The sequence below is a fragment of the Bombyx mori genome, chromosome 6 (assembly GCF_030269925.1).
Source record: "Bombyx mori chromosome 6, ASM3026992v2".
Lineage (NCBI taxonomy): Eukaryota > Metazoa > Arthropoda > Insecta > Lepidoptera > Bombycidae > Bombyx > Bombyx mori.
In genome coordinates, this window is record NC_085112.1 from 12,268,473 (window position 1) to 12,292,332 (window position 23,860).

The following is a 23,860-nucleotide window of genomic DNA, read 5'->3' on the forward strand; positions in this document are numbered from 1 at the left end:
ATGTTTCTTCGACATTTAAAATCATAATAATTGCAGCTTATGAGATGTTTAGTATCTTCATAGGTGTGGTTTTTTGAAGCACAATAGCTAGACTTTTCGGGTTCTACCAAAAGGCCGTTGCAGTCCAAATTCGCACTATCTGCCTGATCGGAAAATTAATTTAATCTTTCAAATTTATTAACTCCATTTCGTATCGATGCACACCATCACCACCCCACGCTGATGTTCTCGGGAGCTCTCTTCCTCCAAATATCCATAAAAAGTTTTAAAACAAACACTTTACAATATTAACAACTTTTCGGTCGGCAGGCTATCCGAAGCCCGCCTAGATGGCACCGGTTAGAATGGGTTATCGTATGGAATACACCCGCTGGGTCAGAACTAGCGTGGTGGGTCGAGGATAGCCAGCCTTCTGTTACCCGGATGCTCTTGTGTAAAACGCGTGCAGAGCAGCTTGCACGTCGTCTTCTTAGGCCCCCTTCGCCGGGCCCTAGACCGACATATGAGGGCTACCCGAAACATTTAGAGGGCCAGGGCTTGGGCGAGATCCGCCTCTGTGGCCCCCGCTCGAACTGTAACTATACTGAGACCTTAGAACTTATATCTCAAGGTGGGTGGCGCATTTACGTTGTGGATGTCCATGGGCTCCAGTAACCACTTAACACCAGGTGGGCTGTGAGCTCGTCCACTCATCTAAGCAATAAAAAAAAAGGCGCCAGTTACTTACCGTCGACGCCCTAAACACGTCCTTAAGGATGTTACCTTACTAAACGCTTCTAATTCTAAAGCTAGGAGTAGATATAACACAGGTGACTCTACTGGTCGAAATCGTCAAAATGCTCATAACAGCAGTTCGATGAGTTTCTCGTAGGGCCTTTTCAGAAAGTCAGGATCCTGGTTCAGTAGTTGGCAGCTGTCAGTAAATACCACCCGTCCTTGTTGAGCTCGATGTTGAAAACGTCTGAGGTTAACCCGCAATAATTTCATCCCGTAAAAACAATTACTGTTATAAATACGACGATCACATGACGTTAACAGAGTTTTAACAAGCCAATTTTATTAAGACTTAAGCTCATGGTATGAACTATGTAGGTATTTTAGTTTTTTTGCTTTAAAATGTTATTAAGGTCGCTTTTTGGAGGTATTTTCACAGGTAAGTGTTTCAGATTTGAAAATTGTACAACTAATATTTTACAATTACCACTTTCCAGTTAACTAAATTAAAATGTTAACTTTGAAGGAAATATGTACCTATTGTTGTACATACACATACATACATATTATTTATCGCATACAGTGTCGATTGTTGTTATTATATTAGTTATTTAATTACGTAATTGTCGTTTAGTATACAGAATTTTAGCAGTTTTTCAATTTTTATTTATTTATTTCTATCAATCAAAATATGCACCCATGATATCGATGCAGTCAGGTAATTTTTCAATATGAACAGGTACCTACAATAATAATGCCAATAGCCCAAGAGCTCGTGGGCTCTACCTGTATGTATTTGACCAGACCTGAATTTTCGTACATTGAGACCCCTATACCTACCATGCATGAGGTGGGGACTCACTAAGCTCAAAGTGGTCGACGCGCCGAGCGCTCAGGTAGGACAGGTACCGATTTTGACGGATTTTAAATCCATTTGACCACGTCTGCCGTTTTGAAATTTTGAAAATATATGATTATTATTATCGGAAAATAAGAATGGCAGACCATTACCGCGCATTTTACTTTGTAGCAGACCACTTTGAAAATGCTAAAAAAATAAAATTTTGAAAGTAATTGACCAGATCTGCCATTGATATAATAATATGTTGTTTATTATAGTCTTAAAAACTTATATTGATCACGGCAGACCTCTACATGGCGTACACACATCAACATATAATAAAATCTTAGCTACTAACCGGCCAGATGTATATTATGTTTTCCGTTCATTGTTTTAGAGGAATATAATTTACTTGCGATTTACTTTAGCAATGTATTTACCGAAATTAATATTTTTTTATATTCTATATACTAAACTTCATTAGTTAGACAATAAAGAAGTGAATGTTTTATGGAATAATTATAAATAATACGGTATAATGCTGATCAAAAAATAATTCATTTACTCATTTTTTTTGAATTGAATTTTTTTAGTATATAGAATATAAAAAAATATTAATTTCGGTAAATACATTGCTAAAGTAAATCGCAAGTAAATTATATTCCTCTAAAACAGTGAACGGAAAACATAATATACATCTGGCCGGGTAGTAGCTAAGATTTTATTATATGTTGATGTGTGTACGCAATGTAGAGGTCTGCCGTGATCAATATAAGTTTTTAAGACTACAATAAACAACATATTATTATATCAATGGCAGATCTGGTCAATTACTTTTAAAATTTTATTTTTTTAGCATTTTCAAAGTGGTCTGCCACAAAGTAAAATGCGCGGTAATGGTATGCCATTCTTATTTTCCGATAATAATAATCATATATTTTCAAAATTTCAAAACGGTAGACGTGGTCAAATGGATTTAAAATCCGTCAAAATCGGTACCTGTCCTACCTGAGCGCTCGGCGCGTCGACCACTTTGAGCTTAGTGAGTCCCCACCTCATGCATGGTAGGTATAGGGGTCTCAATGTACGAAAATTCAGGTCTGGTCAAATACATACAGGTAGAGTCCACGGGCTCTTGGGCTACAACGTTGAAAGACGCTTCACGTCAGCTTCCACTATTGCCTTTGTCTACTTTGTCGTTATTGATTTTAGTTTTCGGGTAATGACGAGAGGGAGAGAGAGATGAATATATTTTTTTTAGATCAAAATTTCGATGGCTGACTCGTTTAAACCAATAACGAGTTGTGTATTCAGTTTTAAATGTTGTGAGCCGTTTGGGCGGCAGTGCCACCGCGATGGATCTTTTATTCCATAATTACTCATATTTTTACGGTATCTACATTATTGAAAAGATACAAATAGTAAAAATAAAACATTAGGGAATAAACAATTGACTGAATTTCAAAATATTATCTATTTATTTAAATTAGTATTTATTGCCAGTCATACAAAAATTGCATTTCAAATGGCCAGTTCTCACGAACAGGAACTTCTTAGGCAAATACATATTATTTCCTACGATTATGAGAAAGGCTACGAAAAAAAATTTTTTTTGTGTGTATTGTTTCAATACAAACTCAATAAAAAGCAAATACAAATTGGTAAAATATCTTTAAAGATTTTTGAGGACCTGTCGTACATGCTGATGCATAATTAAAAAACGCGATTACGTACTACGTAGCTTGTATTTAAGTCTAATTAATTATGTTACCTACAACATTTGCGGTTAAAATAATAAAATAATAATTCTACGTGTTAGTTTTAGCGGGCTTTGTATCTATATATCTACCATATACTATTTAAATAGGTATGTGTACCTACTAATGTATATAAGACTGACAGTGGCTGTAGATCATAGACTTCAGTGCTGTAGATACATCTTCAATCCACCACAGTTAAATCTAAATTTGTCACTGTCTTTTTATAAGTTTGGCTGTATGATTGTTGTTCCCTTTAACAATACTATCAGAGAAATCGAGTAAACATACTGTGAATGTCAAATTTTGATTTTTAATAGTAACAAACAAAATTTTGTTTTTATTAACAACATTTATGAACTTCTTGACTGAAACTGATTCCTTAAAATTCTATATTAACAAAATTCGAGCTGTTTTACAAAATGGCTCAACGGGCACGAAGATCAAACGCTGGAAATCGTATGGCTAAACTCCTTGACGAGGAGGAAGAGGATGATTTTTACAAAACAACATACGGAGGGTTTAATGATGTTGAAGAGGACGTAGAATATCAGTATGTAATATCATAGTATTCATAGAATATACGTTGAATCTATTAAGCTTTTGGTTTCGGAGAACCGAGCCTAAACGACACTCCCTGAAAGGTACTTGCGAGTAGAAATGTGGGCTGATGAGTTACTTAGATTTTTTCCGCTGCTATCTAGCTAGTCTCTGAAAGTACAAGACAAAGGGCTTCGACATATAGCGGAAACTCTCACTTCTGAGAATCATGCTTTTCCAGTAAGGCAATCAATCACTTCTTGTTGTTAATCATAAGGTCGTAAGATATTTTGTCAAGTAGTCTGCAAATTCAGCACATTCCAGCAAAATGTTAGCTGCTGTCTCATTGCCTCCGTCTAACATATTGTATATAAACATTTGTTCAATTTTTTTGATCCATAATATCCTATAAAACTATGATTAAATCATAAAAAAATGTTAAAATAATAATGGCAGAGTTACATTAACAAAGTTAATCCTATAGAGAAAAAATAAGCTACGGAAACAAGCAAATTTACTGGCACCAAATAAATATTTGATATATTTTGGATATTCTTAGTGGTTTGCGATTCCAATCTGGTGGTAGAATCTGCAAAGTATTACTCTTGCCAGAGTTAGTGTTAGTAAATTCTTTAAGGTTGAGCCTGTGAGCTTATCTACTAGTCTGCGAGAAGCTGGAATAGACTCTTAACTTACAAGTGAATTTTTTCTTTCTTCTTTCCTATTACCCTCTGGTGGAGTGTAGTAGGGCTTGAATCAAATTCATCCATTTGCATAGTTCTTAGGCAGATGTGAATAGAATAATAAAAATAGAAGAAAAGTAGAACATGTGAATAGGTAGGGAAAAAGTTGTTAATATATAGTATAAAGTATATATTATAGCCTAATAAAATAGTTAATGAATTTACTTGACCCTTGCATTAAAATGTTCAGTGGTTAACTTTGAAATTTTTAACATTTTAGACAAGAAAAGGAAGTTGATGATGAAGTTGATTCAGATTTTGATATTGATGAGAATGATGAACCAGTGTCTGACCAGGAAGTTGAAGAAAAAGCTAAAAGAAAAGTTGGCACTAAAGCTTATAAGGTATAATTAAAATATTCTTCAATGAGTTTTATAGAGTTATCCTCAGTGGTAGGCACCATCCAGGATATGTCCCCTATATTATTTTGTAATGATTATTGATTAGCATTATCAGGTATGTTTGGTTTATTCTTTCAATAATCGTTTTGTATGTCATAATAATAAAACTGAGTAACCTTTTGCACTACACATCTTATAATTGAAACTAATATTACACTTGTATGAAATAGGCAGAAATTGTAAAACATTGAAATAGAATAGCGTAGATATATTTATAAATATGAACTGCCCAGACATTATTTCAAATAAAAATCTCAATGCAATAATGATATTTCAGGACCCCAATAAGAAGAAATTAAATGAAAAATCAAAAAAGACAGTCATCAAAAAATCCAAAGATGATAAATCTATAGAAGACAAAGTTGAAAAACAAAACAAAAGTGCCGTGGACAAAATTGTTGATACCTCAATAGGTAATTTTAAACTTTTCTTTTAATGATATACTTTATTTGGTGTCATTATAAATAAATAAAACAATAAGTTTTGCTTAAGTAACAGTAAGTTTTGTAGTAAGAGTAGTGTTGTATGAGAAAGGAAATTTGATTCATAGCTAAATCTCTCAAACCTCACCATACAAAATAAATATCTTAAGTCTTTATGAACCTGGCTAAGAAACTGAAATCGAATCAATTGCAAGAAAATAGTAAATGAATAAATAGTAAAAATGTAAATAGTTTGAACTGTAAAGAATTCACAACTAAAATGTATATATAATATAATATGTAAATAAATGTAGTCCTATTTTTTAACTGAAGAACGGAAGTCTATAAGACAAAGTACAGCTATGAAATCTGCCGAGACAATACAAAGGATAAAAATCAGGTCAGAGCTGAAAAAGAAGAAACCGAAGAAAGTAGAAGAGAAGATGCCGACCCAGGAAGAGCTGTTGGAAGAAGCAGTCGAGACAGAGAAAGAGAACTTAAAGAGTTTAGGTGAATATATATTTCTAATTGTATGAATGGGTGATAGAGCTTCAAGACATAGTAATTAACAGTACCTTGAAATACGAGGTCTTAATCTCAATTTTATTTTATAACGGCTGTATCGTTTTTCAAACCGGAATAAGCAGAGGGTTGTGTAGGCATCACAAGATGCCCACATGATGACCAGCAAGAATTACGTGAATTAAAATTTTCGTGCAAAGTTAAAGTACAACTTCAGGAATTCTCTAAACTTGTTCTGTTTTGTGAGCTGTCTCATACTTTGGAACATAAATCAGGATATTTTTAAAATTTTGATAAAATTGCCCATAAAGGGACTTATACTATTAACAAAAACCAAAAAAAAAATTTTTTATTCAACATAAATGAAAGTACATACTTGTTGAACGTCAAAAAGAACTACCACCAATTAACAAAAACTAGCCTCCGTCCTGAGAGGAACTGGCAAGAAACTCAGCTGGCGTCTTTTTCTTTTTTCTATAATCTAATTCTAAGAATAATAATATTCTAAGATATCGAATTATTTGCCTTTGTCGAAACAAGCAAAGCCCAACATTGTATGTTAAATACAGTTATTTTTCCTATTATAAGCTAGGAAAGTTAAACTTTAAAGCATGTCCAAAAAAAGCAGTACTAATTATCCACCAGCTTTTTTAATTCTGTAGGATCAACTAATCAACTAACATAAAATGGACCAACGACACATATTTTTTTTTATTGCTTAGGCTGGTGGACTAGCTCACAGCCTACCTGGTGTTAAGTGGTTACTGCAGCCCATAGACAGCTACAACGTAAATACGGTACCCACCTTGAGAAATAAATTCTAAGGTCTCAGTGTAGTTACAACGGCTGCCCCACCCTTCAAACCGAAACGCATTACTGCTTCACGGCAGAAATAGGCAGCGTGGTGGTACCTACCCGTGCGGCCTCGCAAGAGGTCCTACCACCAGTATAAGTAAGTATATACGGATGTAAAATATAAACTAATTTAGTTGTATGTATTGTTGTATGTTGTAGTTTCATAGTATTTTAATTATATTTGTTGTGTTTTCAGAACGTTTTGAACAAATCGAACTAGAACGCAAGAAGATTAGACCGATCAAAAAGACTATAACTGGACCCGTACTAAAGTAAGTACTCATTTAAATATATTGATATATATGTCGAGCGGTGAAAGGCTTATTTGGTTTAAGCGACATTTTTGCAACTTTACAGTAGAGCCATTTAAAGTTTAAAATTTATAAAAAACTAGCCGCACTCGCCCGCTTCGCTGCGCATTTAAAATTAACATTATTATTTATTGTCATTATTATTAGAGAGTCCAACCATATCGACGCTTGAAAGGCAAACGTGACTAAGCGACAATGCGTGAACTTTACAGTAGACTAATTTAAAGTTGAAATACCTGAAAAAAAAATATATTTTAACGAATCTAGCTGTAGGATTAAAATGATTTTAATAGACCTAGAAATATATATTTTTTGTGCATCGAATATGGCTATTGCCTATCATTTATGTACAAAGCAGTTATTGTCGCTTAGTCACGTTTGCCTTTCAAGCGTCGATATAAATACTAGCTTATCCAATAAGTACATGTACTTTCTACATGGATACAAAGTTTCAAGTCAATAGGATGCATGGTTCAGTAGGAACATCCGTAAAAATCACTGTAGATTTATATATTAGTATAGATATAAGAAAAGACTTCTTCAGCTATTTGATTGGAGTAGACTTAATTGAAGTTCAATTAAAAATATGGAATTGTTGAAGCTGATACCAAATAAACCACACCTTTAATTACAAAGATAAATGTCGGGTAGTAAGCGAAATGTCGCTTAAACCAAATTGGCTTTCACCCCTCGATGTGACATATTAACACTATTAGTTCAACTTTTTTTTTATGGCTCACATTGTTGGACTAGCTCACAGCCGACCTGGTGTTAAATGGTTACTGGAGCCCATAGACATCTACGACGTAAATGCCGCCACATACCTTGAGATATAAGCTCTGAGGTCTCAAGTATAGTTACAACGGCTGCCTGGCCCTTCGAACCGAAACGCATTACTGCTTCACGGCAGAAATAGGCAGGGTGGTGGTACCTACCCGCGAGGACTCACAAGAGGTCCTACCATCAGTAAACTTTTAACTTTCATTATGCAATTAATTTCATAGGTACCATTCATTTGCTGTGCCCGTGTGTCTCAAACGTGACGAAGTAGATAACAGTGCGCCGCCACTGGACATAAGCATAACTGATAACATAAAAAATGAAGACGGTAAGATTATTTATTATTTACACTGTTTTATGAACCCTAATGATCATATACCGATTTCAATAATACTTCAACAATTTTATTGTAGAAAATGATGAACTATCTATCTATTTCATATTCAGTATTAAAAGTATAAGAATATTGTGAGTGAAAAAAATCATAACCCAAAATCTAGTAAACAAATGGCAATAATATAGGCATTATTATGAGTTCTTAATATGAATTTCTTTTTTTTAAGACCTTAATTTGAAATAGCAATAAATCCATTTAATACAAATAAACAAATAATATTTTAAAGTGGATTGTAGATAAAAAAAAAAAGTTTAAAATTAATTCGTAAATCGTGATTTAGATAACTATAATAAATAAATAAATGCTTTAATAGCAAACCGAACTTCCGATCTAGCACATGAAGCTTTCTAATGACAGTATTATAATTTATTTATTTATTACAACACTGTACATAAATAATAAAATTCATGAGACAAACTTAATTGCAGGTGTATTAACACAAGCCGATTTGGATGCTCCTGATGAGAAAATCGATACAGATCGAGTTGAGACAAAGGAAGAGCAGACCGAAGACCTTCAAACTAAAATGGAGATAGACGTGATCGGACCTGATGATGAAATTAAAATTGAAAGCGTTAATATGTATGTAGTGATTTTTTTTATTGCTTAGATGGGTGGACAAGCTCACAGCCCACCTGGTGTTAAGTGGTTACTGGAGCCCATAGACATCTACAGCGTAAATACGCCACCCACCTTGAGATACAAGTTCGAAGGTCTCAAGCATAGTTACAACGGCTGCCCCACCCTTCAAACCGAAACGCATTACTGCTTCACGGCAGAAATAGGCAGGGTGGTGGTACCTACCCGCGCGGGCTCACAAGAGGTCCTACCACCAGTAAAATACATCATCGCAAACCTCCGCCATGGTACGCCGCGATTATAATAAATGAATTATTACTTCATTTTTCAGTAAAGAACAAAAACCAAATAAGCTGAGGCACAAAAACGTGAAATATTACGAGAGGACTTTGCTTAGTTTCGAGAATGATATCAACGATGTAGCCTACAACGCCTGCTTCTTGAAGGCTCAGCCAAAGAGACGAAGGCACATGCTCTGTGCCGTCACCAAGTACGTATCGGGTTATAGTTCGTTCCCTTTTAGGGACTTTGTGGCCCTATTTTTAGGGAACTAAGCCCTTTATTTAAACGCTTATATATATTATGAAGGTGTCATACTCAAGTGTATAGTATTGTTACGCGCTGGGGATCGGGATAAATAAATGTTCCACCAAAGTACAACTTAAAACTGTATTTATCACTTAAAACACTCACAGAACACTTTAAAATTCTTAATTCACTTCTTCCGCTTCGCTTCAGGTGATCCTTTCACTGTTTCGCTTCGAGTAGTTCTGATTACTAACTGACTGCGTGCCATCTCTGCAACGCTTTTATAGTCGATACGACATCCCTAGATTTATCGAGAACATTCCTCACAAGTCTAGTATTTTCGATGCGTGTTTCCACAACAATAACAACAGAGAGCCCCGCTCCATTCGGCTGCTCGAGTCAAACTGTGTTTTGCGACAATAGTCACTGGTATTTATAGTAGAACAGTCGGGTAGTTTGTTAATTGTTTTTCTGAATTCCGTCTTATACAATTGTTCCGTTGGTCTTATAACCGTTAACTAACAATTTTAACATTGAGGAGACGGTTAACTTTAGCTAATCTTAGTTATCTAAATAGCAGGGTTGCACCGATATATAAATTTAAAGATACCAGACTCTGGTTGCTACACTACAGGCAACCCTATTTGGGACCAGCTGTGACTTATCCCCGGTTGTTATTATTTCAGGAGACCAGCACGCTACATCGATCCGGTCACGAAGCTGCCCTACAGAAGCGTCGATGCCTTCCGAATCATCCGCGAAGCTTACTACCAGCAGCTAGAAGCGAGGGGAGATAGATCGGATCCGCAAGTGGCCGCCTGGTTACAGCATAGGAGAGCTGATGCCTCGTCTTCGTACGTACAAATACACATCAAGTAATTTTGAACTTTAACACCCTCGTAGTAGAGTCGAAAATTATTTAGCTAGCCATGTTCTTTGTTTCTATTTGTTGCTCTTTTTTTTCTAACAATGACATTAGTAATAATACTTTTAGATTGTTCAATAAAAAAGATAAAATGCTGTGAGGTTGCGATTTCTTAATTTTATGGACACGTTAGACAAGATTTGTCTAAGGCACCATGATTTTGATGAATTTAGGTCACAACCGGAAAGAGACTACAAATTCACGCTAATTTAGATTCCAATGCTTCATTAATTATGATATTTTTAAAGTTGTTGGTATGATTATATCCTGAAATGTTGTTTTCCGAATACAGCACATATGCGCTATGAAATAAAAACTAAATTACCTTATCTGGTAAGTTTGAGAATGTTTTATATGATCAGTATTAAATTGCTTAGAACAAATTTTGTATCGAATATCTTCTTCGTCTATTCGTCATTGATATGAAACTAAATTGGGGACATTTAAAAAGTTTATGATGTAGGCAATGTTAACATTCTAGTAAGTATGTTATAAGATTAATTAGAAATTACGAATTGTACATTATAATATTGATAAGTAATAAATCCATTTTTGGAAAATGTAAATTGTTTCATTTATAATTTTATCTGGTTTTTTGATTGAATTTACCTTGAAAATCAATTCATATAATATTTAGATATAAAAAAATTATCATATCATTATTTTATCACGCATATATATCATATCAGCGCAGTAATAGTCGCTTCGTTATAAATAAAAGAAATTTTTATTTTAATTAAATTTATTAAATTGAATTTGTTATAATAAATAGGCACAATAAAATTCTTAAAACTTAACATAAGATTCAATGTCTGTACATATTGTACAATAATAAAGAAAAAAACTTATACAACTAAAAAAAAAGAAAGCATATTTTCAATAACAATTTTGTTAAAAGATTTTTAACGCGAACCTAATAATATATATTTTTATTTAAAAAAAAACGCTTGAGTATTGACTATCTGTAAGGTACTATTAAAATACATAATATATTATTTAAAGGTCTGCAGAAAATGTTGGATCTAGCCTCAAATCAGGCACGCTATTCCTTCTTTTTTTCTTTCCTAAAAGCTCCTTAAAAGAAATCAGACCTGAGGCCTTCGCGTCTAATCTAGAATGATATTTCGATGGATCCGTTGTTGGTATATAAGGGTACTCTGTCAAATAGTTTTGGGCTTTTTTAACAGTGTTCTGGTTTTCGAAGTCCTGGTATTGCGTTTCCGATATATCGTATGAATTAAGTTGGTTGTTAGAGAGATTTTCCATTGATCTGAATGTTGCCAGCACCGCTTTCTTATGCGGTATGCCCCGTAAGCTGCCTTGTCGACTCAGTTTCCCTTCCATCACATCCAAAAATAAGTCCTCCACATTAAATTTCTCTGAGATCTTGACGAGCTTCTTTGTAGTCGTATCGCTTCTGTTGTTTGTATGGTTCCCCTGCATTTCGCTCCAGTATTTCGATAACTCTGATGAAGGCATCGAAAGCGATTTCGACTTCTTCTTCCGCCTTTTTGGTTTATCAGTGTCAAGAGATTCGATAGGCTTATTTAATAATATTTCACATTCGTTCGGTTTTGTTGGTCTCTTCTCGTCCGTCAGCTCTTCCAACGATTGGAAATATTGCTTCGCTAATCTGAAACGATTTTTGTATTCCACGTGCTCTGCGACTGTTTCTTTTTTAGGAGTAGATTCAGTCGACTTGTCGGGGCTGCTCTCCACGATTTCTAATTCGATATCGGAAAGGCTGACGTATGTCGTTTCCTTATCTTGTCCCTTGATTACTTTTATATCAATTAATTCTTTATCTATGTTATCTATGTTGACTGCGCTTAGTGCTCTGGTTTTCAATTTACGCGGCGAACATTCCGGTGAGTTTTGTCGACTAGTAAACCTGATATTTTGTCGTTCCGTTCTCTTTACTGCCACATCCGTTGTCTTAACAGCATCTACAGAAAAAATTTATTCAATTAACGATAAATAATTAGTAGCAATAACGTTACTGAAGTTAATAAAACTCTACAAACCCGAATTCGTGCTGTTCATGCGCAAAAGTTTCTCGGAATCTACGGAATTTGCTTTGTAAATTCTTTTGAATGGCTTTGACTCTATGTTGGATTTTGAAACAGTTTCGTATAGTGAAATGAAGTTCTTGACGTTTATTTTTGGTAGTTCATCACAAGACTTGTATTTATCTAAATAATCATCAGAAGAATCCTTAGATATTTTACTGAAAATGTCCATTTCGGATTTACTAAATGATTTCCTTCGGAGGATTTCATTAACGCAATTGATAGGCGTTTCTGAAGCTATGTCTTTATTATGGTCCGGGGTTACGTTGGTCGTAATATACTCTTGTACAACAGATCGCGATCGTTTTTGTAGTTCCTTGTTGAGTTCTGCGGCTTTCAAAATAACTCGTGAACATTTTATTTCTTCATTTTGGATAGCATTTTCAAATTTATCTTCATCTATATTAGTGTTTTCTTTTTGAACGAGAACATTCTTCATGGAACAAATTCTGCTTTCATCTAAAGTTTTCGGTCTAATGTCTGGTGAGACAACAACGCTGTCGTTGTCTTTTCTTTGATGAATGTTATGCATTGATTTGGTTTTCCTCGCCCAAGGTAATTCTTCTGTGTTGGACAAATTGTGGAACAACGATATTCGACTAGAAACCAAACCGCTTTCATGATTGGCTTCGATTATCTCTGGCGATGATTCATCAGAACTACTGTGTTTTCCACAGAATATATCAATCTTACTTAAAATTTGTCTCCGCGATGTGCCAAAAAATCTTTTAGGACTTGTTTCGAAAGCCTTGAACACTTCTTCTGGTAATTCTTGTTTTACGGGCGTTGTTGGAGTACAAGCAAAAACTTTTTCTGCCATTTCTGTTTTTGCAATATTTTCATTTTTAAGTCTATTTTCATTAATGTTAGTATTTAAATGCTCTTCAGGTACTGGTAGTTGTGGATTGCTGCATGTTGCGTCAACAGCTTTCAATTTTATGTGTACCGAATCTGATTCGGCTATTTCTTTCTGCAATTTTTCATCCCAATATTTTTTCCATTTATCTACGAGCTTTGTTTGACATTGTTCTTCTTGTGCCACGTCGGATACGCTTTGCGGTATTGAAGTATCAATTACTGTTCCTGCATTATCGTTAGATGTAGTGTTTTTTATATGACTATAACCACCTGCTCTTAAATAATTTTTGACCATTTGTCTACCCTTTCGCTTACTCAAAGAGTCATGTTTCATTTGCTTTGTAGAAACACGTTTCTTTCTCTGCATAGCAACAGTCTCTTGTGAATTGGCCTCGATTTGGCGAATTTTCTCATCCCAATATTTCTTGCGTTCTAAGACTATGTTGTTTTTCTTTTGATTACTCATTTGTATGTTATTATTATCACTAGACTCGGGAGAGACTTGAATTTCGTCAAGAAGGCTTTGACTTACTGAAACTGATTCAGTGGCATTTGACTGAACCTCAGAAATCGTTCCTTCAACTTTATTTTCGTGTCTTTTCACATCTGATACAGGTACAGACGCCGAATTGACACTACTCTCTTGGGGTTCTACCTTATCTGTTTTTTCGTTAAATTGAATTCTTTCTTCAATTTCTACTGTAGAACTACTTTCTGCTTTAGGAAAATATTCCATATACATGTCGTTTAGTTCAGCAAATGCCACTGCAATAGATTCAGCTTCGTTTGCGTTCTGAGAATCAGACAATGCTTTGGCTCCCGACGAAACACTTCTGTCATTTTCTTCAATAATGGGTGTAAAAGTCGGTCGTTGTATTTCCCACCTATTTGACTTTACTTCTGACAACTGAGAACCGCCTAATTCAGAGCATGTCTGCCACAGTTCTCTTTCTGCTGGTCCCATATTAGCCATTTCTCTTTGCTTGGATAAAAAGTTTTCACTGGTAGGTGAAATCTTTTCTTTGTTTAAAGCTTCATATAATGTTACGTTGTCGTTATTGTTGGTATCGGGACAACTACTATTATCGTCAATACTAACGTAAGCAGAATCCCAATCTTTTCTCGGAGATGTGTCTCTTTCTGACCGTGTTCCGTCGATTTTGTAAGATGAACAATTTTTTTCGCTTTCATTTGATACTGCGGATGTTTCTGTACTTTGTGTGAAGTTCGACTCAAAACTATTGTATGTTTCCGTAATAGTTTTATTTCTGTCAGTTGAACAATCATCTTTATTTGTATAATATTGCGTGTTAATTACTTCTTGTTTATTTTCAACATTATTATCAAACATATTTTGTTCACTGGATGGAATTATTATCAACGATTTCATCTCTGGTTCGGGAGATGAAGTCCGCATCATTGGTGGCAACGATACAGGAGCTCCAATGATAAAATCAGTAATGGGAAGCTGTAAATGAGGACTTTCTTTGTGGTGATGCATAAAAAATGGATTAACGAACTCATTTCCGAGCATTTCTTCTGGGATTAGTTCGGATTTAGGATTTTCATAAACTGAATCGTTTCGATCAGTCACTTCACCAGATATAATTTTGTGAATTGGCGTTTTTGGGCGTTCCATATCTTTCAAGTCGTCGTCAATAAACGGATTACTATTCGGTGATAAAGATGAATTACAGCTAGTGTTTATTGCTATTTTTATTGAATTATTTTGAATATCTTCGTTTTGTGAATCATTTGTTTCATATTGGGAAATAACGATGGTCCCAAAATCGTTATCTTGGAGTAAATTTTCTTCACATTTGTGAGCTACAAACGGATTATTAATCAAATAAGTCAATCTATCCAATGAGCTATCTTCTATATTCTGAAATTTTTCACTTTCGTTGAGACTGTCAGGACTATTACTCACACTGTGAGACTGAGAAACCGATTCAGATTTGTTTCCTGCGGTTCCGATTTGTAAATCAGTATTAGGCGTATCAATTTCGTGAATTTCATCATAAATTGGTTTAGATTTTTCCGTTCGTATTGACACAGAAATATTCTCAGGCACGATGTATTTATCTTGTTTTTTGGCGATTATAAATGGATTTGTATTTTTGTCGCCGAACGTTGAATTTACTATGTCAGGGATATCTTTGGAGGATCTTGTTGGAATATAAGTGGTATCTTTTAAGATCGATTGTTTTTCATCAATTAGCTTGTTCATTCTCCTGCATACTCGATTTAACCATAAAATTTTACGTGCCACCTGATTAAATTTACTTTCGTTTTCTCCCGTCACTTTATTTTCTATTGTGCTTAAGCTATTCGTTTTGCTTAAGTCAAGAGGATTCTTATTTTCTGAATCTGTTGTCATTAAGAGTTTTGCCTCCTCGTCGCTTATTTTTTCTAAAGTGCCGTTTTCTCTCAGTAGCATCTTTTCGGTGACGAAATCGACAATTCGAAGGACTACTTTTCGATCGTTTTTTACATCAACTATGTCTATTTCTTCGCCGTCTTCTAAGTGGAAACTGTCTTTTTCTAAGATACTGATAATATTATGTGTTGCTTTAATTACAAATGGTGATCCGACAATACTTTGACCTCTGCTTGTAATTGATATTTCGTATCTCCCTTCGAGATTTACTGTGTAGCTTATTTTTATGTGATCTCCTCTCGTATCTGCCTCTATTTCTATATCGTATTTCGTTTTCGGTATGTAATATGTTTTGTTCATGTCGTTTTTTCCATAACTTCTCAAGTAAGCTGCGCCCAGTGTTAACGGTAATGCGTTTTCTGTGAAATTTTGTTTTGAATGTAACCCAAGTAATTTTTGTCTGATCATCTGTGCTTTACCCAGTATCGGGGGTAAAACAGTCATCCCGTATGTGTCTTTTGGACCTCTGATTAGAACTGTTATTTCTCCAGGATCTAATGATTGCTGTGCTGTTGGGTAGATTTTGAAATGCATTTTGTTTTTTATTTGGGCAGCCGTCAATCCAGAACCTTTTGCGACATAATCGAGCGTGATTTGGGTGGTTTCTGGTGATGTTCTCTGTGACGTTGGCTTCGAGACTGGTGGTGTTAATTTTTTTAGAGCTTCTCGAATGCGGTCCAAGTACGTAGCTAACTTCCATTCTTGGTGTCTGCTCAACGAGTCATTCGACTCCAGCTCTTGGCGGGAGAAGACCTGAAATTATCCAAGTTTTCATATTTAACCTATTTGATTGAAATAATAATTTTGTTTCGATTTAATTTGCAAGAGAGTTTTCATCTGTACCTACTACCCGAGGACATGACATATTTTATCTTTCTTCATATCAGATTGAAGCAGGGCTTTTGAATTAAATTTTACACATGCTTGGATCTGCCGCCGGGCATTAGTAGACTTTAAGCTATAATTATTGCAGTTAGAACATACATTGGAAAGAATTGTTCGAATCTCAGGCGGGTACCAATTTTTCTAATGAAATACGTACTCAATAAATGTTCACGATTGACTTCCACGGTGAAGGAATAACATGGTGTAATAAAAATCAAACCCGCAAAATTATAATTTGCGTAAATACCGGTGGTAGGACCTCTTGTGAGTCCGCGCGGGTAGGTACCAACACCCTGCCTATTTCTGCAGTATGCGTTTCGGTTTGAAGGGTGGGGCAGCCGTTGTAACTATACTTGAGACCTTAGAACTTATATCTCAAAGTAGGTGGCGCATTTACGTTGTAGATGTCTATGAGCTCCAGTAACCACTTAACACCAGGTGGGCTGTGAGCTCATCCACCCATTAAGCAATAAAAAAAACTTAGAACATACATTGGATAGAAAACTTACAGGTTCAACACCAAGATAATGGTCGGCTATAGATTGTGCATGCTGCAAGGAGAGCCTTGTTGGAGGATGTCCAGCGCAAGAGCCCGGAAGCGCTGCGTCAAGGACGCCGCAGACGATCCAGCCGTGCTTCCAAACCGTTTCCAGGTCGTCCACTCTCACCGGTCCGACTTCTGCGAGCCATCTCAATACTTCCTGCTTTTGTTCTTCACTCGAGAATACAACTGAAAGAGTTGATCAATAATTAATACGACATAGTAGGCATTGTAAGGATTGCGACATTGAAGTGGCAGTGGGCAGGACACATTGCTCGTAGAACGGATAGCCGTTGGGGCCAGAAAGTTCTTGAGTGGCGACCGCGTACCGGAAGACGTAGCATGGGTAGACCTCCCACAAGATGGACACACGATATATTGAGGTTCGCGGGGATCCGCTGGATGCAGGCAGCGCAGGACCGGTGTTTGTGGCGAGGCTTGGGGGAGGCCTATGTCCAGCAGTGAACGTCTGTGGGTTGATAAGAAGTATGCATCTTTAAGACTTCGTTTTTTACCGTAGCGTTACGGGAGTCTATAGACAATAGGACGTGACTCATATAACCTGTATTGACATGAGCTGTTAAAGATATTATACAAATGACAGTTTCTGGGGAAAATATGGTACTAGCACAAGATGACTAGCTCGTACCTTCGAATATATTCGTGTAGAATTTTATCAAATTATTTTACAAACGAAACTCGAGGTAACTTTGTACTAAACGTTTGGGTAAAAATTGCATTGTAACTTAAACACATCGTGTAAATAGACAGCTTTAGATTTACTATGATATATAATTAGCAATTAGGTAGTCAATAATGGTTTAGGCATACCTGATCCTATAGACCGATTACTAAGTATAGTTACAACGACTGCCCAACCCTTCAAACCGAAACGCAAGACTGCTTCATGGCAGAAGTAGGTGGGATGGTGGTACCTACCCGTGTGGACTCACAAGAGGTCCTGCCACCAGTTTATGTTTTTTTTTATTTTATTGCTTAGATGGATGTGCGACCTCACAGCCCACCTGGTGTTAAGTGGTTACTGGAGCCCATAGACATCTCCAACGTAAAACCCGCCGCCGTAAAACGTAAAATTCACCTTGAGACAAGAGTTCTAAGGTTTTAACAGTACAACTGCTTCCCGAAATAGGCAGGGTGATGGTACCTACCCGTGTGGACTCCAAGACGTCCTACCTTTAACTTTGAAGACGGTTTGACGTTAAATTTTACTCTTCAGATTAAGGTCAAGATTAAAACAACAAAAGGAGTGCGTACCTACAACGCAGTCATAAATTTCCCAGAACGATATTTATCTATGTGTGCTGGGTGGGATTAATCTCACTAATTATTACGGACAATAGAATATTTCGTGTACCTATATTATTTCTTTGTTTTACTGAAAATTATCTCGTGTAAACGACAATGAAACGATAAAAAGTCCTGGACCTGCTCTATCTTGTGTTTTGATTTTACTATTATAAAATATTAAAAATTGCGGTTGGTTTGCATTTAAAGTTGCTCGCTCATTACCTGTGGTTAGTGTTGGCTTCATGACAAATATTAAGTAATTTTATATCGATCGTGTGTGTGTGCGTGCTGTGTACCTTAACCGTAAAAGCCGTTGTGTATGTACATATTATTGAGTTAAATATACGTATGTACTTAAAAAACGTGGATCTGCCTCCATTGAATATCGGCATAATCGCCTCGTCTGTAATAAGTACCTAAGTCATTTCTTTCTGGCTAGGACGATTTCAAAACAGCGGCTTAAAAAAATTTTTTTTTCCCATTTGTCTTACAAGCTCCTTTTAAATGCTTAAGACTTTAACACGGATTGGAGCTTTGCATTGCATTGGAAAGCATTGGAAGGAGAATCAGCAAGAAATTCTGGGCTTCATTTGACCAAACGTACGTATGTGCATATTGTTATATCATAAAAAACTATTTCTAAATATTTTAACGTTTCTGTTCTAAGTCTGGTCTGCTCTTGCTTATATATAGATTTATGATGACCTATAACATCAAATCTTATTCGGGAATCGTCTTGTATTCATAAATAGGAAAAAAAAGTGTTTTCTATTACCTTAGGTTGAAAATTCGACCCAAATAGTTTGTAACAGCTATCTATCCTTCGTGCGGTAATGAATGCTTCGTTGTAGCAGGTAATAGGGCGGTAGTCTCAAACTGCGCGTGATCATAACACATCTTTAACGTAGAGTCGCCGAGAGTTGACATGTGTGGTGGTAGGACCTCTTGTGAGTCCGCACGGGTAGGTACCACCGCCCTGCCTATTTCTGCCGTGAAGCAGTAATGCGTTTCGATTTGAAGGGTGGGGTAGCCGTTGTAACTATACTGAGACCTTAGAACTTATATCTCAAGATGGGTGGCGCATTTACGTTTTAGATGTCTATGGGCTCCAGTAACCACTTAACACCAGGTGGGCTGTGAGCTCGTCCACCAATCTAAGCAATAAAAAAAAAAAAAGTGTTATATGCCGACCCTAATGCAAAGCCGCGATAACTCTCAAAAGAACAAGTATTTGTATCAAGATAACGCCTAGTCTTCTGTCACTCCAACGGACGTATCGATAGATATTGTTAGAAATGTAAGCATACATTGTGATTTTGACGTAAGACACACAGTACGCTTATAGAATAATGTGCCTTAATGCCAAAACCGTTAGATTTAGCTGCTTCACGACAGTTTGGATATGTCATTCTAAGTTTAGAACCAGTTTGGTTTTCGTAGAGATTAGAACACAAACTCAAACTGCCTTAAATAGTAGTTCAAATTAACAAATATTTAGAGTTTCAAATGAAACACACAACAGCCTCGATGAAGTTAGCCGAAAGCATCATTGTTTACATTTTCTTACTGTACCGTGACCAAAGATAAAATTCCGACTTGATTATCTATTAAACGTGAATTAAAAACTGGAGGATATTAATTAAAGTAACACAAGTGGTTAAACGTACAGAATTTTCTTTACAAATATCTGTTGGTTGTTAGTTGTTGATAGTAGAGACGATGTTTTATTTTTTTTATTGCATAGATGGGTGGACGAGCCGACCTGGTCTTAAGTGGTTACCGGAGCCCGTAGACATCCACAACGTAAATGCCGCCACCCACCGTGAGATATGAGTTCTAAGATCTCAGTAAAGTTACAACGGCTGCCCCGCCCTTCAAACCGAAACGCATTACTGCTTCACGGCAGAAATAGACAGGGCGGTGGTACCTACCCGTGCGGACTCACAAAAGGTCCTACGCAAATTATAATTTTGATGGTTTGATTTTTATTATACGATGTTATTCCTTCACCGTGGAAGTCAAGCGTGAGCATTTGTTAAGTACGTATTTCATTAGAAAAATTGGTACCCGCCTGGGATTCGAACACCGGTGCATCGCTCAACACGAATGCACCGGACGTCCTTTAGGACACGACGACTTAAGTGCAAGAGAATTTAAATGCATTTACTGCATTAGCTTATTTGCTTATAGTGTACCTATGTATTTATAGAAGATATGGCAACGATTTCATGCTCTTGTACGATTATTACTTATACAATTATTTGAAGTACTAATCACTATTAGTTCTTCAAATAATTGTAGTACAGAAGCGGTGGGAGGGGGATTATGAATTTTGTTGTCAGAATTTATAATGACTTCATTACGACAACGAAGATGGTTACGTTGTTAGAATTTAAAAGTCTTGCGTAAGCGGTACGGTATGAGCATGCGAGAGTGTCGCTCGATTTATAAATGAAATAACTGTAATTTTCAAACGTGATTGATTGCGTGTGAATTCACTGAAATGCTTAAATGTGTTTGACAAATTTGGTAAGAATAATAATTCATTTTCCGTTAGACAATTAGAATTTTGTTGTCATTGGCTTCTCATTTAAGTCCAAATATCAAAACTCTTTAAGATAGTATTGGTGAATAAAAAAAGTGGTAAACTTATTTCATTCTGAGACGTAATGCACAATGTACATTACGCATGTACAGCAACCACTAATGTGTGAAAAACGAAAAGTATATATTTTTCCTACCGACTCTATATTTATATAATAATTCTTCGCCGTTCCTATTTAGTTTATTTATTAACGACATTCCCTGGTTGCCGCCGACCCAGTTACCATTATTCGCTGACGACACAACCGTTTACTACTCGAGTTACTCGTTTACTAAGCGCGAGTAAACTCCAGAGGGCAGCTGCAACCCTCGTAAGCCGTAACTCAGTGGTCTCGAAAATAGCACATAGACATCAACGCAGCGAAAAGCACAGCGGTGCTATTTCAAAGGGGAAACTCTACACGAATTTCCTCCCGCATTAGAAGGAGAAATCTCACACCCCCGATGGTACTTTTCGGTCACTCCGTATCTATTTATTCCCTGGGCTAGGAGGTCATGTACCTGGGAGTAACCCTGGATGCATCCATGACACTCCGCCCGCATATAAAATCAGTCCGCGACTATGCGTCGTTTATTCTCGGCAAACTTTACCCCATGATCTGTAAGCGGAGTAAAATGTACCTTCGGAACAAGGTGATACTTTACAAAACTTGCAGGCCCGTCATGAATTGCGTGTGCGTGGGCTTCGCTCACGCGCCAGCATACACTTTCCAATCCCTACAATCCCGCTTTTGCTGGTCAGCCGTTGGAGTTCCGTGGTTCGTGAGGAATATTGTCCTGCACAACGACCTGGGCCTCGAATTAATCGGAAAACACATGAAGTCCATGCAGGAACCAGTCATCGTCGACGCCCTAGACCTTACGCATCCATCAGATCCAATATCTCTTACATTAGACACCTTCAGTTCTAACACTAGGAGCAGGCTTAGGGACCCCAGTAACCGTAATCGTTGAACTCGGCAAAGAGTTTGACGTGCAACCTAACCTAAACATCAGCCCGCTGAGTTTCTCGCCGGATCTTCTCAGTAGGTCGCGATTCCGATCCGGAGAAGATTCACTCGTGAAGCAGCTGTCCTTGACTTATTAGGTTTCCTTTGGAGGCGCTGGGGCAGCTGCTAGCAAATCCCACCCCTCCTGGTTGAGCCTTTGCTCGCCCACCTATCCCGGTGAAACTGGAAAGGCCTCCAGGCCACCAGTAAATCCCCCATTCATAAAAAATCTTTAAGAAAAAAAACAAGTCCGCTGAGTTTGTTTTGCCGAATCTACTCAGGACTGACTTATTTTGGAATCGATGGCAGAGATTAATTTGACATTCCATAAGAGCGTTCGACGTCAAAGCTAAAATAAATGATTCTAAATTTGATTTTATAGTATAAATTCGGAACGAATTGAGTAATAAGATTGGAACCAGACACCGATGTGGTCAGTAAATTAAAAGGACAGATGGAGAATCGTGTTCTGTTAAATTTTCTAGCCTAACAGATAGTTTTAAACTATTATTTAGATATGTATGTACACGAATTGCCCTTTGCACTCGAGCGATGAGTAGCGCTCATCAAAAAATTTAATTACAAACGACAAAAAGAATGTTAAGAACAGATATCAAAAACATAAATAAAATGTCAATTATTTTGCGGTAGGCAGCGGCTTGGCTCTGCCCCTGGCATTGCTGAAGTCCATGGGCGATGGTAACCACTCACCATCAGGTGGGCCGTACGCTCGTCTGCCTGACAGGGCAATAAAAAAAAAAATTAATAAAGTAATATAAATAGTTTACACAGCACATCGGATATCAGCACCAAACAAAATGATGAGTGAGAATCATCTCTCGAGTGCAAAGGGTTGATAAAGAGCTATAAACAATTATTAATTAAATGGATATCAATATGTAATATAAAAACTTACATGAAGACAAAAAAAAATTACAATTTCTCATTTCAACAGTGCCATGAAGTGAAATCGATACGAACGATAAGAATAACGTTGTTTTTACAAACGATTTCATATTTAAATGGATCACGAAATACTCGTAATATTCGCGTGAAATTTATTTGTAAAAATGAAATCGCCATTAAAACTTTCGATGCACCAACTTACATAAGATTTGATTTGAGTGATCACTGGTTGGGATAAACATCGACTTAATCTTATCTCCGTAGCTTTATTTATGTTTATAGAAAAAATTACGTTATTTTGAGTAAACAATAAAAAAAGTGCAATGTATCCAAGAAACCACTAAGAGACAGAGTTTTTTTTTTCTTTTTGCTTAGATGGGTGGACGAGCTCACAGCCCACCTGGTGTTAAGTGGTTACTGGAGCCCATAGACATCCACGACGTAAATGCGCCACCCACCTTGAGATATAAGTTCTAAGGTCTCAAGTATAGTTACAACGGCTGCCCCACCCTTCAAACCGAAACGCATTACTGCTTCACGGGAGAAATAGGCAGGGCGGTGGTACCCACCCGCGCGGACCCCCAAGAGGTCCTACCACCAGTAATTACACAAATTATAAAGTATATTTATTGTCCTTTTAGGCAAACGAGTATATGGCACATCTGATGGTGTGTGGTTCTCGATTATTTTTCAAAGCTGTTGTGTTACTCTCCAAATCGAAACCATTGAATATTTTATATTCACAATAGGCAGGATGGTGGTACCAACTAGTTTGTATTGCCCTTGTAGGCAAACAAGCATACGGCACACCTGATGGTAAGTGGTTGCCGTGGCTCATGGACGTCAGCAATCTCAGAGGCAGAGCCAAGCCGCGACCTACCTCTGCGTATATTCCGTAAGCCTCGTTTGAAGATGGCTTCGTTAGTATAATCTTCAATAATTATT

The 23,860-nt window shown here is 36.6% G+C and overlaps 2 protein-coding genes across 6 annotated transcripts in view; one reads left to right on the plus strand and one right to left on the minus strand.

Annotated features, from left to right (window-relative positions):
• The first annotated feature begins 3,578 nt into the window (after window positions 1-3,578).
• On the plus strand, window positions 3,579-10,875 carry LOC101739577 (vacuolar protein sorting-associated protein 72 homolog). The gene is made up of 9 exons (XM_004923483.5): window positions 3,579-3,865; window positions 4,816-4,939; window positions 5,274-5,409; window positions 5,752-5,928; window positions 6,992-7,067; window positions 8,111-8,214; window positions 8,712-8,865; window positions 9,194-9,352; window positions 10,077-10,875. The coding sequence occupies exons 1-9, from the start codon at window positions 3,735-3,737 to the stop codon at window positions 10,267-10,269; spliced, it is 1,254 nt and encodes a 417-aa protein (XP_004923540.1). The 5' UTR covers window positions 3,579-3,734; the 3' UTR covers window positions 10,270-10,875.
• A 164-nt stretch (window positions 10,876-11,039) lies between these two features.
• The window catches only part of LOC105843010 (uncharacterized), a 39,886-nt gene continuing 27,065 nt past the window's right edge, over window positions 11,040-23,860 (minus strand). For all 5 annotated transcript variants that reach the window (XM_012697852.4, XM_012697850.4, XM_062669149.1 and 2 more), the window contains 3 exons: window positions 17,077-17,297; window positions 12,340-16,435; window positions 11,040-12,261 (listed from right to left, as the gene is read on the minus strand). In XM_012697852.4, coding sequence (XP_012553306.2) covers window positions 11,312-12,261; window positions 12,340-16,435; window positions 17,077-17,297 — 5,267 coding nt within the window. In that variant the 3' untranslated portion in view covers window positions 11,040-11,311. The remainder of the gene's footprint in view (window positions 12,262-12,339; window positions 16,436-17,076; window positions 17,298-23,860) is intronic.

Coding starts and splice junctions, on each gene's coding strand:
- LOC101739577 (XM_004923483.5), top strand. CDS start 3,735: ATGGCTCAACGGGCACGAAGATCAAACGCTGGAAATCGTATGGCTAAA. Junction 8,215..8,711: donor TAACATAAAAAATGAAGACG/GTAAGATTATTT, acceptor ACTTAATTGCAG/GTGTATTAACACAAGCCGAT. Junction 9,353..10,076: donor ATGCTCTGTGCCGTCACCAA/GTACGTATCGGG, acceptor TTATTATTTCAG/GAGACCAGCACGCTACATCG.